This window comes from Rhineura floridana, chromosome 19 (genome assembly GCF_030035675.1).
Source record: "Rhineura floridana isolate rRhiFlo1 chromosome 19, rRhiFlo1.hap2, whole genome shotgun sequence".
Taxonomy (NCBI): Eukaryota; Metazoa; Chordata; class Lepidosauria; order Squamata; family Rhineuridae; genus Rhineura; species Rhineura floridana.
In genome coordinates, this window is record NC_084498.1 from 2,587,040 (window position 1) to 2,601,926 (window position 14,887).

General features: G+C 44.7%; 1 protein-coding gene across 8 annotated transcripts in view; it reads left to right on the forward strand.

The window, feature by feature from the left end:
* Window positions 1–13,426, forward strand: part of ACACB (acetyl-CoA carboxylase beta) — an 88,352-nt gene extending 74,926 nt beyond the window's left edge. For all 8 annotated transcript variants that reach the window (XM_061603342.1, XM_061603347.1, XM_061603345.1 and 5 more), the window contains 10 exons: window positions 385–505; window positions 3,409–3,505; window positions 4,030–4,126; window positions 4,524–4,659; window positions 4,744–4,921; window positions 6,019–6,131; window positions 7,057–7,211; window positions 9,376–9,546; window positions 10,415–10,551; window positions 11,962–13,426. In XM_061603342.1, coding sequence (XP_061459326.1) covers window positions 385–505; window positions 3,409–3,505; window positions 4,030–4,126; window positions 4,524–4,659; window positions 4,744–4,921; window positions 6,019–6,131; window positions 7,057–7,211; window positions 9,376–9,546; window positions 10,415–10,551; window positions 11,962–12,088 — 1,332 coding nt within the window. In that variant the 3' untranslated portion in view covers window positions 12,089–13,426. The remainder of the gene's footprint in view (window positions 1–384; window positions 506–3,408; window positions 3,506–4,029; window positions 4,127–4,523; window positions 4,660–4,743; window positions 4,922–6,018; window positions 6,132–7,056; window positions 7,212–9,375; window positions 9,547–10,414; window positions 10,552–11,961) is intronic.
* The last annotated feature ends 1,461 nt before the right edge of the window (window positions 13,427–14,887 follow it).

Sequence of the window (14,887 nt, forward strand, 5' to 3'; positions counted from 1 at the left end):
GGAGAAGGGTTTTGGCGGCACAAGATGCCCTTAACATTCGCTAAGCAGCTTTGAGTCTCCCCTTCTGGATCATCTTCCCTGGGCTCTCCTTTTATTTAAAGCTGGTCCAAATTAGGGAATGACTTTTGTGACGAGGTGCGCCTGGTGCCAACACTGTTATCTTTTCAGCACCAGGTCAAGACTTTCCTCTTCTCCCAGGCATTTTAGCATGTGTTTTTTAAATTGTTTTAAATTCTTAAATTGTGTTTTAAATTGTTTTTAAAAGATGTGTTTTAAAATTTGTATATTTGTTTTTAATGTTTACTGTAAACCGCCCAGAGCTTTGGCTCTGGGGCGGTATATAAATACAATCAATCAATCAATAAGACAAGTTTCTTCTTGCAGGACAGTCGTAGTCCATTGCCTATTACCACCCCAAGTGACCCCATTGAAAGAGAAATTGACTTTGTCCCTTCCAAAGCTCCCTACGACCCAAGGTGGATGCTGGCAGGGAGACCTCACCCCAGTAAGTACAGGAACTCTCAGCTTAAGAATTCTTCTATGTTTTTGGAGATGGTGGAACTAAAATGGGAGGGATAACAAAAGCACTTGCAGGGGAATTTGTTCAGATTCAGAATTTCCTTTAGTGGCATCTCCTCCTGATCAGTGTAATCAAGGCAAATATACAACATAAAAGCACAAGGATTGTAAATCGTGTAATTGTAAGATGTGGAATGATCCATGGAGTAATAATGCAGAGGAAAGCAAAAGGCCATAAACTACTTTGCAAAAGGTTTGTTTCTGTTGAAGTTCTGAAGCAGAGGCAAGCAATACATACAGCCTGTCAGGCACCTTTGTGTAGCATGCATCTTGGTTGTTTTTGGAATCTCAGCTTTTTCTTTTTTAAAAAAACAATTCTCATGTTTGCAGCAAGACGTTTAAAAGCCTGAAGGCAATAATAAATCCTAATAGACTGGAAACAAGGAAGTGAAACTAATGAAACTCAGATTCATTGTCTGATGTGTTCCCCCCACCTGAGCCCTTAGGATTTAGAAGTCCATTTCTGAAGACTCGGAGACTCACAAAATCATAAACATAGAATAGTAGAGTTGGAAGGGGTCCATGAGGCCATCGAGTCCAACCCCCCTGCTCAATGCAGGAATTCACTTAAAGCATCCCTGACAGGTGTTGTCCAGTTGCCTCTTGAATCTCTCCAATGTTGGAGAGCCCACCATCTCCCGAGGTCACTGGTTCTCTTGTCAGACCACTCTAACAGTTAGGAAGTTTTTCCTGATGTTCAGTTGAAATCTGGCTTCCTGTATCTTGAGCCCATTCTTCTGTGTCCTGCACTCTGGGACGACTGAGAAGAGATCCTGGCCCTCCTCTGTGTGGCAACCTTTCAAGTACTTGAAGAGTGCTATCCTATTTCCTTTCAGTCTTACTTCCCAAGGCTAAACATGTCTAGTTCTTTCAGTCTCTCCTTATAGGGCTTTGTTTCTAGTTCACTGATGATGCTCTCTGCCCTCCTCTGAACCTGTTCCAGTTTGTCTGCATCCTTCTTAAAGTGTGGTGGCCAGAACTGGATGCAGTACTCAAGATGAGGACTAACCAGTGCTGAATAGAAGGGAACTAATACTTCACGCGATTTGGAAACTATACTTCTGTTATTGCAGCCTAAAATAGCATTTGCCTTTTTTGCAGCCACATCACACTGTTGGCTCATGTTCAGCTTGTTTCCCCAGAATGCTTCCTGCTGTGACACATGGAAATATCCATCTGGAAACATTTTCTTCAGGACTGCAGTTTATTCGTACACACATTATGAGGCTTTGACTGATGGATTAAGGGTGCATTCTTACAGCTTCCTTCTCCTCTCACCACTGAGGACTGAATCAGGCTTCCTCTCATTGGTGCCCTCCAGTTGTTGGTTGTAAACCCATTGTAGAATAAGCGCAAATATATAGGCAGACGTAATCCTTCTGGGTTAATTCAGAGCTAGCAATAAGCGACTGTTTATCATTAAGCACATGCACAATCCCCAGGCTCCCTCGGCACTGCCACAAGCGGGTCATGAGCTTCCCCTTCCAATTTCAGTAAAGCACTGCCTAGGGTTGTATCCACATCCTCAGTGGTGATTAATCTGAACCGTGGGTGGTATTCAGTGCTAGTCCTAGTCGGAGTAGCCCCACTGAACTTAAGTTAGTCATGTTTATTAACTTCAGTGTGTCTACTCCGACTAGGACTAGCACTGAATACCACCCATGGTTCAGATTAATCACCATTGAGGATGTGGATGCTGTTATGTAAATTTGCATAAATATTAGCAGAGATGGTCAACGGTCTGAGATGCTGTGTGCCAGTCTGTGCGTTTACCTAAGAAAGCAGGCTTTTACTCTGCATTGAGATCATTGAGACTTAAGACTCAGTAATATAAGAAAAACTACTTTATTTATAGAAATACATAGTAGATAGAAAGGCATACCTAGTTCTAACTAAGTGGAGGCGCAACACCCAGGTTTGGGAGTTGCCCTCATGGCTCAGGAGAGAGAGAGAGTAGAGTCAAAGGTGGCTCCTCTCTCTCGGACGGTTGAAGAAGAGAAGAGAGAAGGGTGGAAGGAGGAGGGGCAGGTAAACTTCCCTTAAGACATATCAGTCTAACAGCCGAAAGGAAGTCAGTCAGAGCATCACAGGTAAAAGGTAAACAAAGCCTATCCATCTGGAGGACCCTAGCCCTATCTTCCCTCTGGAACATAAACAAAAGGACAAAACAGGAGTTGCTCTTGCCCCACTTCCAAGAGATGCAACCCTAAGCCGTGCTTTACTGAAATTGGAAGGGAAAGATCATGACTCAGAGTAGACTCACTGAAGTTAATAGACATGACTAATTTAGGTTCAGTGGGCCTACTCTGACTACGAGTTAGTTGAATACAACCCCCTGTTGGTTAAAATAGATGAGCATCATAAACTGTGGTTTGAAGCTGGCTTGTTTCAAACAACCATCGTTAAGACTAACTGCAATTTGTCTGAAACAGAAGCAAAAGCTTCCAGACTCTCTTCATCCAGCACGTCTGGGAGAAGGAGGGAAAGTATGCAAGCCCAAAGCTCCTGGTGGCTTACTAAATGGTATAATTTGTTTCTGTTTCTGTTCTTGAATGTGTTGCAAGTTCTTTGGAGAACTTTGGGTAAGAAGTGGCTAACAAGTCTAATAAAGAATATTTCTGTCACAAGAAGCTGTAACTTTTTCTCTGCATCCAAACAAGGCCTCTCTGAGCCTGGGACTAGATTCACAAGGCATCCCCTCCCTCATTACTCTGTTACTATGAAATTTCCCTGGCTTTGCATATAATAACTGTAGTTTGTATTAGGAGTTCATGGCTTCAGAAGGTCACAGTCACCCTGTGTGTGTCCTCTTTTTCTTTTGTTGTTCAGCTGTGAAGGGAACATGGCAAAGCGGCTTTTTTGACCACGGCTCTTTCACGGAGATCATGCAACCCTGGGCACAGACTGTGGTGGTTGGCAGAGCCAGGTATTGGCAGAGTGCTCACAGTTTACTTGAAGCAGCTGAGGGAGAAGGCTGCACTGGACCCTCCGGACCCCTTTTTGGGGTTTGGAAGCTCTTAATTGGGTCCCTCCCCCCCCCCACTGGTGGCCTGATCAGTTACTGGGACAGTTACACTTCTGCCCTGGCCATTACACCCAGGCCATTTAATATCTGGAGCAAAATCTTTGTTTTCTTTGTTTCTACCTAAATAAGATTTCTAGTCCTTATGAATGCTGAAATACTGACTTACTTTCTTTCTTTTATTAATTATTTAATTATTTAATTTGTATCCCGCCCTTCCTCCCAGCAGGAGCCCAGGGCAGCAAACAAAGTGCTAAAAACGCTTTAAAACATAATAAAAACAGATCTTAAAATACATTAAAACAAAACAGCGTTAAAAACATTTAAAGAAAACTTTTAAAAAGGGTTAAAAACATTATTAAAAAACATTTTAAGCAATTCTAACACAGATGCACAAAAAGTGTTTTGTCTCTCTGGATTCTTTGCAGGCTGGGAGGCATCCCAGTGGGCGTGATAGCTGTAGAGACCCGAACCGTGGAGCTGGCAGTGCCAGCCGACCCAGCAAACCCAGAATCGGAAGCCAAGGTCAGGAGTATTGCTTTGTGTTGTAAAATCGAGTCGTTTGCATTTCTGTGCCATTGCTCATTTTACTTCTCTGTCGACCTGCCTTGTTCTCCTCAAACTGTTGGGTTATTTTGGTGACCCTCCACACTCCTTGCAGCCTAAAAATGGCATGGGTCATCTGGGTCCCTTCAGCCGCGACGCCGTCCCTTGAACCCTGAGCATTGCCCCTTCAGAGTGCCAGAAAAAAAATGACCTATAAGGCCAAACCTTGGACCTGCATGTTTATTTGAAAATGCCAGGCTGCTTTTGGTAAACCTCCTGGTTGCTCTCACCAGGAAGAATAATTTTTACTTCTGTTTTCTTTTATTCTGGCTTTGAAGACTTTTTCCCAACACGACCCCTTCTGCTTGCTTTCTAGTTAATCCAGCAGGCTGGGCAGGTTTGGTTTCCGGATTCGGCCTTTAAAACAGCCCAGGCCATCAGAGACTTCGACCGAGAACATCTTCCGCTTTTGATTTTCGCCAACTGGAGGGGATTCTCTGGTGGGATGAAAGGTATCTTCCGTTCAGTACCATCCAGTTACTTCTGCTGCTGCCACAGAAGCACAGCTGGCATTGACTCCTGGCCTCTGTTTGCAGACATGTACGACCAGGTGCTAAAGTTTGGGGCATACATCATCGACAGCCTTCGGCAGTTCAAGCAACCAGCTCTCGTCTACATCCCCCCCCATGCCGAGCTTCGGGGGGGCTCGTGGGTGGTGATTGACCCAACGATCAACCCTCTCTATGTGGAGCTGTATGCAGATAAAGAAAGCAGGTAGGTGCTGACTGAGGCACTCTCGTCTGCATTTGTATCCTTGGCCTTAACAGTCTTCATGGGTGTTGCTTGTGACTGGTGACTTCCAGCCGGGAATTATTCCCACAAGTTGGTAAGAGTCAAACACATCTCCTGATCTGCACGTTCCTCCCTGCACCAACTTAAAACCCACCTGTGTTATTTCGTGCGGGGAACCTGGAGCATCCTATATACTTGAAAGGTTGTTGCACAGGGGAGGGCCGGGATCTCTTCTCAGTCATCCCAGAGTGCAAGACCCGGACTAATGGGCTCAAGTTGCAGGAAGACAGATTTCGGCTGAACATCAGGAAAAACTTCCTAACTGTTAGAGCAGAATGACAATGGAACTAATGACCTCGGGAGGTGGTGGGCTCTCCATCACTGGGGGCTTCAAGAGGCAGCTGGACAACTACCTGTCGGGGATGCTTTAAGTTGGATTCCTGCACTGAGCAGGGGGATGGACTGGATGGCCTTATAGGCCCCTTCTGACTCTACCATTCTATGTATCTTCAGGCACTGATTTTGTCAGAAGGGCTCAAGGGGCTGAGCATATGTCTTGTACCAAGGTGCAATTCTGGAACACACAAAGGGCTAGTGTGTCTTTCCAGCCACAGAGAGGTCAGCTCCCACAATTGTGTGATGAAGGAGCAAAATGACCAAACCAGACATCCACCAGTAGGCTGATCTGAACTCTCTGAGAACAAGGGTCAGTCAGTGGCAACGAAGCAGAAATGAGAGGGTGGCCCATGATACAGAGTTTTGTGGGTGTGAGTTGAAAGGGTCTAAAGCAGGGATAAGGAACCTGCGGCCCTCCGGATGTTGTTGGGACTCCAACTCCCAGCAGCCTCAGGCAGCATAGCCAACAGCCAGGGGTGATGGGACTTGCAGTGCAGCAACATCTGCAGGGCCCCATCCTTGATCCAAAGCAATCATGTGTGTACAGCTTGGCTGGACGTTGCCATCAGCGTGCACCTTAACTAAAAACCACTAGGATGGGGAGTCTGGCGCTAAAGAGCACCAGGGCCTGGCATGGAGGACAAACCTTGGGGGCTTCTCTATGCTCTTGCTTTGCTTTCTAGGGGAGGCATCCTGGAAGCTGAAGGCACTGTGGAGATCAAGTTCAGGAGGAAGGAATTGCTGAAGACCATGAGGAGGGTTGATGCCACCTGTGCCAGGATGATGCAACAACTGGGTAAGAACAAATGGGCATTTGGCTGTTTTCTCCTCCCCCCCTTATTTTATTATTTATTTGTTTATTATTTGATTTATATCCCATCCTTCCTCCCAGTAAGAGCCCAGGGCGGCAAACAAAAGCGCTAAAGACACTTTAAAACATCATAAAAACAGACTTGAGAATACATTAAAACAAAACATCTTTAAAAGCATTTTTTAAAAAAGCTTCGAAGACATCTTTAAAAAAAAAGGTTAAACATACTGTTTTAAAAAAAGGTTTAAAAACATTAAAAAGCAATTCCAACACAGACGCAGACTGGGATAAGGTCTCAACTTAAAAGGCTTGTTAAAAGAGGAAGGTCTTCAATAGGTGCCAAAAAGATAACAGAGATGGCGCCTGCCTAATATTTAAGGAGAGGGAATTCCAAAGGGTTGGTATCTGCAGGAGTCCCTCACCTGCAGAGCGAAGTGATCGACTGGGGATATAAGGGGTTAGATGGTCTTTCAGGTATCCTAGTCCCAAGCTGCATAGGGCTTTGTACACCAAGACTAGAACCTTGAACTTGGCCCGATAGCAAATGGGCAGCTGGACTGGTTTGCCCTTGGGCTAACCAGCTGGAACAACATTTCTACCCGCTTTCAAAGCCTAGGGAGCTGTTTCTTTGAAGGTTGGGGAGTGTGTGCTCTTGATGTGCTTATATTGCCATGCTTTGCTAGAGGACACCTCAGCAGCTTGATGCCCTGGAGATGTTTTGGACTGCAGCTGCCTTCAGCTCCAGCCAGCATAGCTGTATGACCTGGAGGGCGCCAGGTTGACAAAGACTTTTCTGGCAAGCTGCCTCCTTCCTCCCTGGAGCTTACAGACTGTAGATCAGAGGCTTTTACTGGTCTCTAACAGATTTGGTCTTGTCCTACAAGTGTGTCTTGTATTCTGGGGTTCACAGGTTCCCCGGAGCTATCTGAAGAGGAGCGCAAGGATCTGGAGAAGCAGCTGAAAACAAGAGAAGATTACCTCCTCCCGATCTTCCACCAGGTGGCAGTGCAGTTTGCTGACCTCCACGACACTCCAGGGAGAATGCAAGAGAAGGGAGTCATTTCAGTTAAGCAACACAGCTTTTTTTTATTCTGCACTCCTTTCCTCTTGACCCCAGCCCTCCATTTTTCCAGCCTGTGATGAGTCTGACCATCCCTTAGGTCTAGGAAGGCGCAGGGACCATATTTATTTCCTACATCATTTCATTCAAGTTGGAAGCCAGGGTTCAAGTCCTCGTTCCTCTATAAAGCTTTGTCCCATGTAGTTTGTATGCTCCCTGTCAACCTAACGTACCTCACAGGGTTGTTATGAAGATAAAATGCAGGTGAGGGACTTTGTACGCTGAACTGAATTTCTTGAAGAAGCTGTGGAATAAAAAAAATATAATAATCCATTTGTGGGCTAAATGAACCACTACATTGTGATTCTGTCCACTTCTAAGCCAGCCTTCCCCAACCTTCCCGCCAGATGTTCTGGGCTACAATTCCCACTAGCCCCAGGGGGTTATTGCGGAAGGCTATCCTATCTTAGAAGAAGAAACGAGAGACTATCCTATCTTAGAAGAAGGAACGAGAGGGTGGGCAGAAATTGTAGGTGCTTTGCCAACTATTGGTGTTGAAAGGCATCTGGTTAGCCGCCGTGTAAAGAGGGTGCTGGGGCAAGATGGGCCACTGGCCCGCTGGGCTCTTCTGATGTCCTTAAGATAGGCCAAAGGACCACGCTAGCATCTTGTAAACTAGCAGATAGAAGGGGGTGAGGCTGTAGGGGAAATGCCTTCCCTCTCCTCGGCACTTTGCATTTCATAACACAAGGCTGAATGCTGGACTCCAGTGAGAATTACCATAATATTTTTCAGTCAAAGGCAGGGAAACCTAAAGAAAGTGCCTTGATTGCTGGTAATAGGAAATCCATTTTTATGAAACAAATGTTGAGTGAGTCGTCCAGTGTTTTGAATGTAAATGCTGTCTACCATCTGATGTTGGTTCGGGGGATATATTCGGCTATATATATATGTGTGTGTGTGTGTGTATGTATATCTATATCGATAGATCAATAGATATAAATGAGCTTTGACTCTTTCTTCTGCATTCAGACCATGGTATTCCCAATCTCTATGTATGGACAGTGAAAAAAGCAGATAAGATAAAAATCTGAAATGTGGTGTGGGAGGAGAGCTTGCACATACCATGGACTGCGAAAAAGACAAATAATTGGGTGTTAGAACAAATTAAACCAGAACTATCACTAGAAGCTGAAATGATGAAACTGAGGTTATACTACTTTGGACACATCACGAGAAGACGTGATTCACTAGAAAATATAATAATGCTGGGAAAAACAGAAGGGAGTAGAAAAAGAGGAGGACCAAACAAGAGATGGATTGATTCCATAAAGGAAGCCACAGACCTGAACTTACAAGATCTGAACAGGGTGGTTCATGAGAGATGCTGTTGGAGGTCGCTGATTCATAGGGTCGCCATAAGTCGTAATCGACCTGAAGGCACATAACAACAACAGCAATGAGCCTTGGGCAAGCCACTTTGCTCAACCTCTGCCTGGGCTAGACCTGCCTGTGGGCATCCTAGAAGCATCTGGTTAGCTGATGTGGGAGACAGGATGCTCACCTAGACCTTTATTCTAACTCAGCCCAGCAGGGGATGGGGGATGTGCTTTAGGGATGATATGATGTGTATCTGTGTTCTTAATATCGGGCTAGCATATATGGATATATGTTTGGAGGGTGAGGGTTAAGGGGCTATGTCTTATGTATAATTTGGAAACAAATTTAAAGTGTTTAAAATAAGAAAGAACAAAGGCAGGAAAAGGATGTAATGAATAAGATGAAAGTCAAAGTGAAATCAGACTTACTCCCTGATTGGAAATATAGTCTTGTCTTGTAACTTGGATGTGGATCTGACTAGCCTATTTCTGTCACAGGACTAACAGCTGCCACCATTTTAATTACTTATTGTTGGCACACTTCTAGTCCTGTTGCAGGATGAGCTTGCCAAGACATTGGCATCTTGTAATCGCGGCTGTGTTGACGGGAAGCATCATCCAAGCAGCATAATGGATGTTATGTGTGTCTGCCCACTAGATAACGTGAATACCCTCATCACCTTCCCTGCCCTGTCCCCATCTTTCACAGACGTATAAATGTCAGTGCAATAATTTATCAATATTCCTGTAAAAAAATTAATTGATATCAATGTTTTCTGCTGCCTTTCAGGACATTCTTCAGTGGAAAAATGCCCGCTCATTCTTATACTGGCGGTTGCGGCGCCTCCTGCTGGAAGAATTAGTGAAGGCAGAGATCCTGAATGCCCACAGCGAGTTGAGCAACAGCCACATCCAGTCCATGTTGCGACGCTGGTTCCTGGAGACGGAAGGGGCCGTGAAGGTCTTAGACTCGGCTGTATTGCAAGGACAGGATAATCTGTGCTGTTGCTCTCCCTCTCCCCGCCAGCACGGCCAGTTGATCAGGGTTGATGCGAGTTGGAGCCCAGCAACACCTAGGTGGTCACAGGTTGCCCACCAAACAGGTCCCTGCATTGGGATTCTGGTACCCAGGTTGCTAGCAGCTGGCCACTCGGGGGAAGCATGTTGCTACCTTGTTATTTCCAGCACTGCTTTTCACTGGAGGTTTGATAAGAATAATTAAAACAAACAAACAATCAGAACAGGTGAATGAGAATTGCATGCCAGAGTAAAAGGCCACAAGGAAGGGGTGACCTAACCCTTACTGAGGACATGAACTCCATCTCTTCCAAACCAAAGGTCCTACTTCGAAGTGCAAAGGGCCAGTGTAAGTGTGATCCCAGCCCACACAGATCTTTCTGTGTTGGAGCCAAGTTTTATCAGAGCGACTTCATGCAGTTGATCCTGTAGTTTAGATTGTACAAAACAACAGAATATTACAATCTACCTGTAGATGCAATCTTACCCACACTTTTATTATTATTATTGTTATTGTCATTATTGATGATGATAACAACAGGCTGATTATAACATTCTCAGGATTGAAGGCAGTTTGAAAGAAGGAGGGCTGCTCGTAGTGTGTCCATCTCAGCCCACTTTCACCTCTGGTTATATGGGTTTGGCAGATGTTTGTATACCTTAAAAACACTGCTTGATTGGAAGTGACAGACCAAAGGAATGGGTATGCCAACATATGCAAAGCCCCTCTCAGACCCACTTTCACCTCTCTCCAAAAGGGTTGTCTGTTTCTGGGCTGCATACCTCTTTTTCTTTGGTTTTTCCTTCTCTAGGGCTACCTCTGGGACAATAACCAGGTGGTGGTTGAATGGCTTGAGAAACAGCTGCAAGGAGAGGATGGGACAAAGTCTGCCGTCCGGGAGAACATCAAGTACCTGAAGCGAGATTATGCCCTCAAGCACATCCGAAAGTGAGCCACGAAAGAGAGACCTTGTCTGTGTTAAACCAGGCGTGGAGTTCTGTTAAGTAGCCATAGCTTGTTTGCTGCAGGTGCCGGAACTAGAATATTTCCATGTTGGTAAAAGTGGAGTTGGGCGTACCTAATTTATAATGCAATTTGCATCCGACTGAAATGCAGAATGAATTAGGTGTCCTTTTGCCATTTGGATACATGAGGTTGTATGTCTGGGTATATGCATGCATGGACATGATGTATTTTTTTGCAGAGACTATGGTCAAGAATGCTTTTAAAGACCTATTCCCCTCAATCCTGGAAAATAGTTTGTTCCTCTTGAACAGAAGGGTAACTGAAGTGATGGGGAAGATGGAGTCTTTTATGTGGGGGGTGCACGTGATTTTAGCTCCCCCCCAAAAAAACTTAACTGAAATGGGGGGGGGAATATGCTAAAAGGTTTATGGATTAATGGGCAATGTGAAGATGGTGAACTGTGAGGAATTCTATTTTTCAAAGCACCAGAAAGGAATGTTGGGTTTACCAGTGATAAATTCGCTTGTATGGTTGCTGGAGGGTATCTTAGTCTGGGTCACGCCTCCCATTCACTCCACAAGGCAGGACTATCCAGACCAGGCTTATGTTCCTGGTGCTGTGTGGGTGAGAGACCCAGTGCTGATTCTGCCCAGCTCTGGAGGGTGAGCGCTGATGGAGTGCCGCCATATTTCTTTTTCCTTTAATCTATCTTTGACCATCTATTCCACCTCATTTCTCTCTCTCTGTTTTGGAGCTAGTCAGGACAGAGAGAGCAAAAAGTGAGCAAACAAAATGTTTAAAAAAAATAGATGGACTGAGGAGTTCAGTATGACTTTGGATCTCTTGTGCAAGGACAGTCCTGCATTGTCAGCTGATTCCTCTGAGGACTACTTGAGGGGCCTGGAGTGCAGGGCCCAACAGGGCCTCCGTTTCTTGGTGCCACACATTCAAGGAGCAACATACTCACTGGATGGTGTGGCTGCTTCCTTCTCGGTTGTAGACTCATCCATTCAATTTTGATTGGCAGCAAAGGGAGTACTGCTTAAAGTAATACTAGTTGGTACAAGGTCTTGTGATGGGCACCAGCATAAATGGCTTTTACCAGTAAACGGTACTTTTATGGTTACTAAAAATGGAGATTCCCTGTGCAGGAGCACTGTACCCCTGGCTGCCAGATGCTAGAGTCTGTTGCTGTATGGAATTCACTCTGGCCCAGCTTGGCACTTACGTCCTTCCACTTTCCTGCTTTGTTTTTGCCCTCTGTTTTACTTAAAAGTTGCTGTCCGTTACTTGGCTATCTTGCACAACATCCAGAAGAGAGGCAATTCCTTAAATCATCCCAGTCACAAGGCTTTTCTTGATCCCCTCCCTTCTTTCTCCTACCCCCTGCAGCTTAGTTCAAGCAAACCCGGACGTTGCCATGGACTGTATCATTCACATGACGCAACACATCACTCGTGCTCAGAGGGCCCAACTGGCTCATCTCCTAGCAACCATGGACAACCCTACCTCCTCTTGACTATGGCAAGGCCACAGCGGGGAAGGTCACCAGCCCATCTTCTGCCTCTTTTGAACCTGACAGTGTTGTGGCCAAGGTGTGCCACAGCTTGATCTGCAGAGTGGTCGTTCTTGGAGCACAGCCGCATGACAGACATACGGAGCGGAACTGGCTGTTTCTGAGGCGGCTCTCTGACCTGCACCTAAGGATGGCAGAATGGCCCATAGCAGTGAGGCCTGCTCTCAACCCAAATTCACCTGCAAGGATATATTCAGACCGCCAGCAATATGCCCAAGAGAAGTAGTGCTGTTTTTACATCAAAATTTAGCGTTGCTATAAAATAACAATCCCAGTTCTCAGCCGTTGCTGCCAATCATCTGCCTAGATGAGGAAGGTGTTTCTACTCGTTTAAATTAAAAATGTCTCTGACAGAAATGTGCATTTGGGGGAAAATGCCAGCAACCACTTCCAAACCACCATCTAGTGCCTTGACAACATTTTATAATATGTCACTCATACTGCACTGCAGTCAGGAAAAATCTGCAAAACCGTGTTGCAGCTTGGCATGGCTGAAACGTTTAGCCGTTTGCCTAATGCACATGCCCTTTCGATTTCCCTAATGAAAGGGACTTTTCAGTCCTGGTCTGTCATCCTTCCTAACACAAGGAGATTCTGTTGGAGTCTGTCCACCTCATGTGCTCTTTCTCCAAAGGAAATTAGCATGTCCATCTTCTGTTGCAACTATTTGCTCGTTTCCTAACTATGGTTGCAGCGGGGCCCGATGTGTCCTTTGCCCACCTGGGTTGGTAAAGGCTGGCCTAATGGGTATAAGTAGATGCCATGGCACTGTTAGTTGTATTTATTCAGTTACTTGAATTTTCTGCAACCTGGGAATTCAAAGTACATTTTTAAAGGGTATAAAAAATCCACAGGTTGAATGTATCATGGACTGCATAACTTTGAGAGCATAATACGTTTTATCCCAATGTTCTTACAGAAAAGCATAAAGGGCAAAAGTGACAGTTGAAGGAAAGTTTGTGTTGCTAATCATATGCATATTCCAAATGTTACAGTAACCTTTTAATGTCCAAACCAGACTATAGAGGACTATTCATGCTATGAGGTTGAAGAACATGTTGTGTTAGTTTAGTGTGTTCAGTGACAGAAGTGGAAGTTTTTTTCTAAAAGAAAAGATATAATTTCCTCCTTCAAGGAGGGAAGAGCCAAGGGCAAGATCTGTAGCTCTTTCTCATAGGAAAGGTGTTAATTAATGTGCACATTGTCACAGAGGGGACAGCCCTAAAAAGCACTGTTCAGAGAGCTAGCAAGCTCCAAATAAAACAGCCATGTTTACCAGAAGTGACCCTCTGGAATTTCTTCCTGACATCATATTCCTTTTGTCTGTTACCAAACTGGAAACTCACAAAACAGATCTTTTTAATTCTCTGAGTAGTTCTGACTGCATTTGTTCATTGCTCTCCAGTTCTCCCTTAGCGAAGCAGTTCTCAGATCTGTCCCACCGCAATGCGAATCGCAGTTTGGCTTTAGTTTTCTACATGATACTCTTCTGTCAGTGCCTCTAGCATTAATCCATCTTTATTGTGATTTTTTTTAAAAAAAAAAACGATCATAAAGCCAACAGTAGTAAATCCTTGGATGAGTCATGTCACATAATCAAAACCGGCATTACATTTTTCCAAGGGAGGTTTCAAGCAATAAAAATTCTGTTACTGGCCAATGGCCACCATTCTGCTTTTAGGTTACTTATATTCCCAAACCTGTGTGTTTGTGTGTGTGTGTGTTTGGGTAGTGGGTGAGGATGCAGTGGAGATTTGCATCTGAATAAATATCTGTAAGTTTGGGTTCAGCCTAAGTCGGAGGACCAACTGCTGGGACATCACTCCTGCTTCTGGCCTGGAAACAGTCACTATGTAAGCCTGGCGTGTGGAACCTCCAATTTTCCAAAACCACACCCACCTTTCAATAAGCTGATGTCACTCTGATGGACAGGTGACATCAGCTGATGGACAGGATTTAATTCTGTATTGGTTGCACCTACCCAGTTCCCTATGGGGAACACAGAATCAAGGGAACTGGCAGGCACAGCCAAAGCTGCAGGATTTAACCCCCATTCATCAGCTTATGAATGGAGAGTTCAATCCTGCTCAGTGCTCCTTCACTGGTTAATTTCTTCTCCTACGCATCCCCCAGCTCAACTTTGACTGGTAGGTGGGCTCACCCTCCTATTAGGCACCTGATGTCATTGTGATGTCAGATGATTGACAGGTGGATGGTCCCACCACCTGCCAAAGTTGGCCTACGGTATGGGGGAGATAAAAGATCTGGCCCACCAGGCCAAATAGGTTTTTTATCCCCAATGTAGATAATAGCAAGTTTGTTATTTCTGGCAAAAAGACAAATATTATTTCCTCCTTCAGCATTGTGATGTGGGTAAATTGTTCTGGAAATCTCTTAGGGGCCATTACCTTGGCATCCACGTTGATACTTTCTGAATCATGATTGAGTAAACATGACCAGGAGAAAGGAACGTTCCCCTTCAACAGACTCGTAGTCATAAATAAGAGCAAATGCTTCCTTCCAGATTTGAGACAACACCATTGTTGGATGACTGGGTAAAAATCCTATCCAATCAGTGTTTAGTAAAACATTTTAAAAATAAATACTACATCAAGGTTATACTGACATCAGTAGTCCAAACATAAAATTGTAAGTTTTCACATTTTAAAATCCATTTGCAGTTTCTCCTGTTGGTGGGCTTGTTTATTTAGTAAACAAAGGTCATAGGCCTATATAATCTTA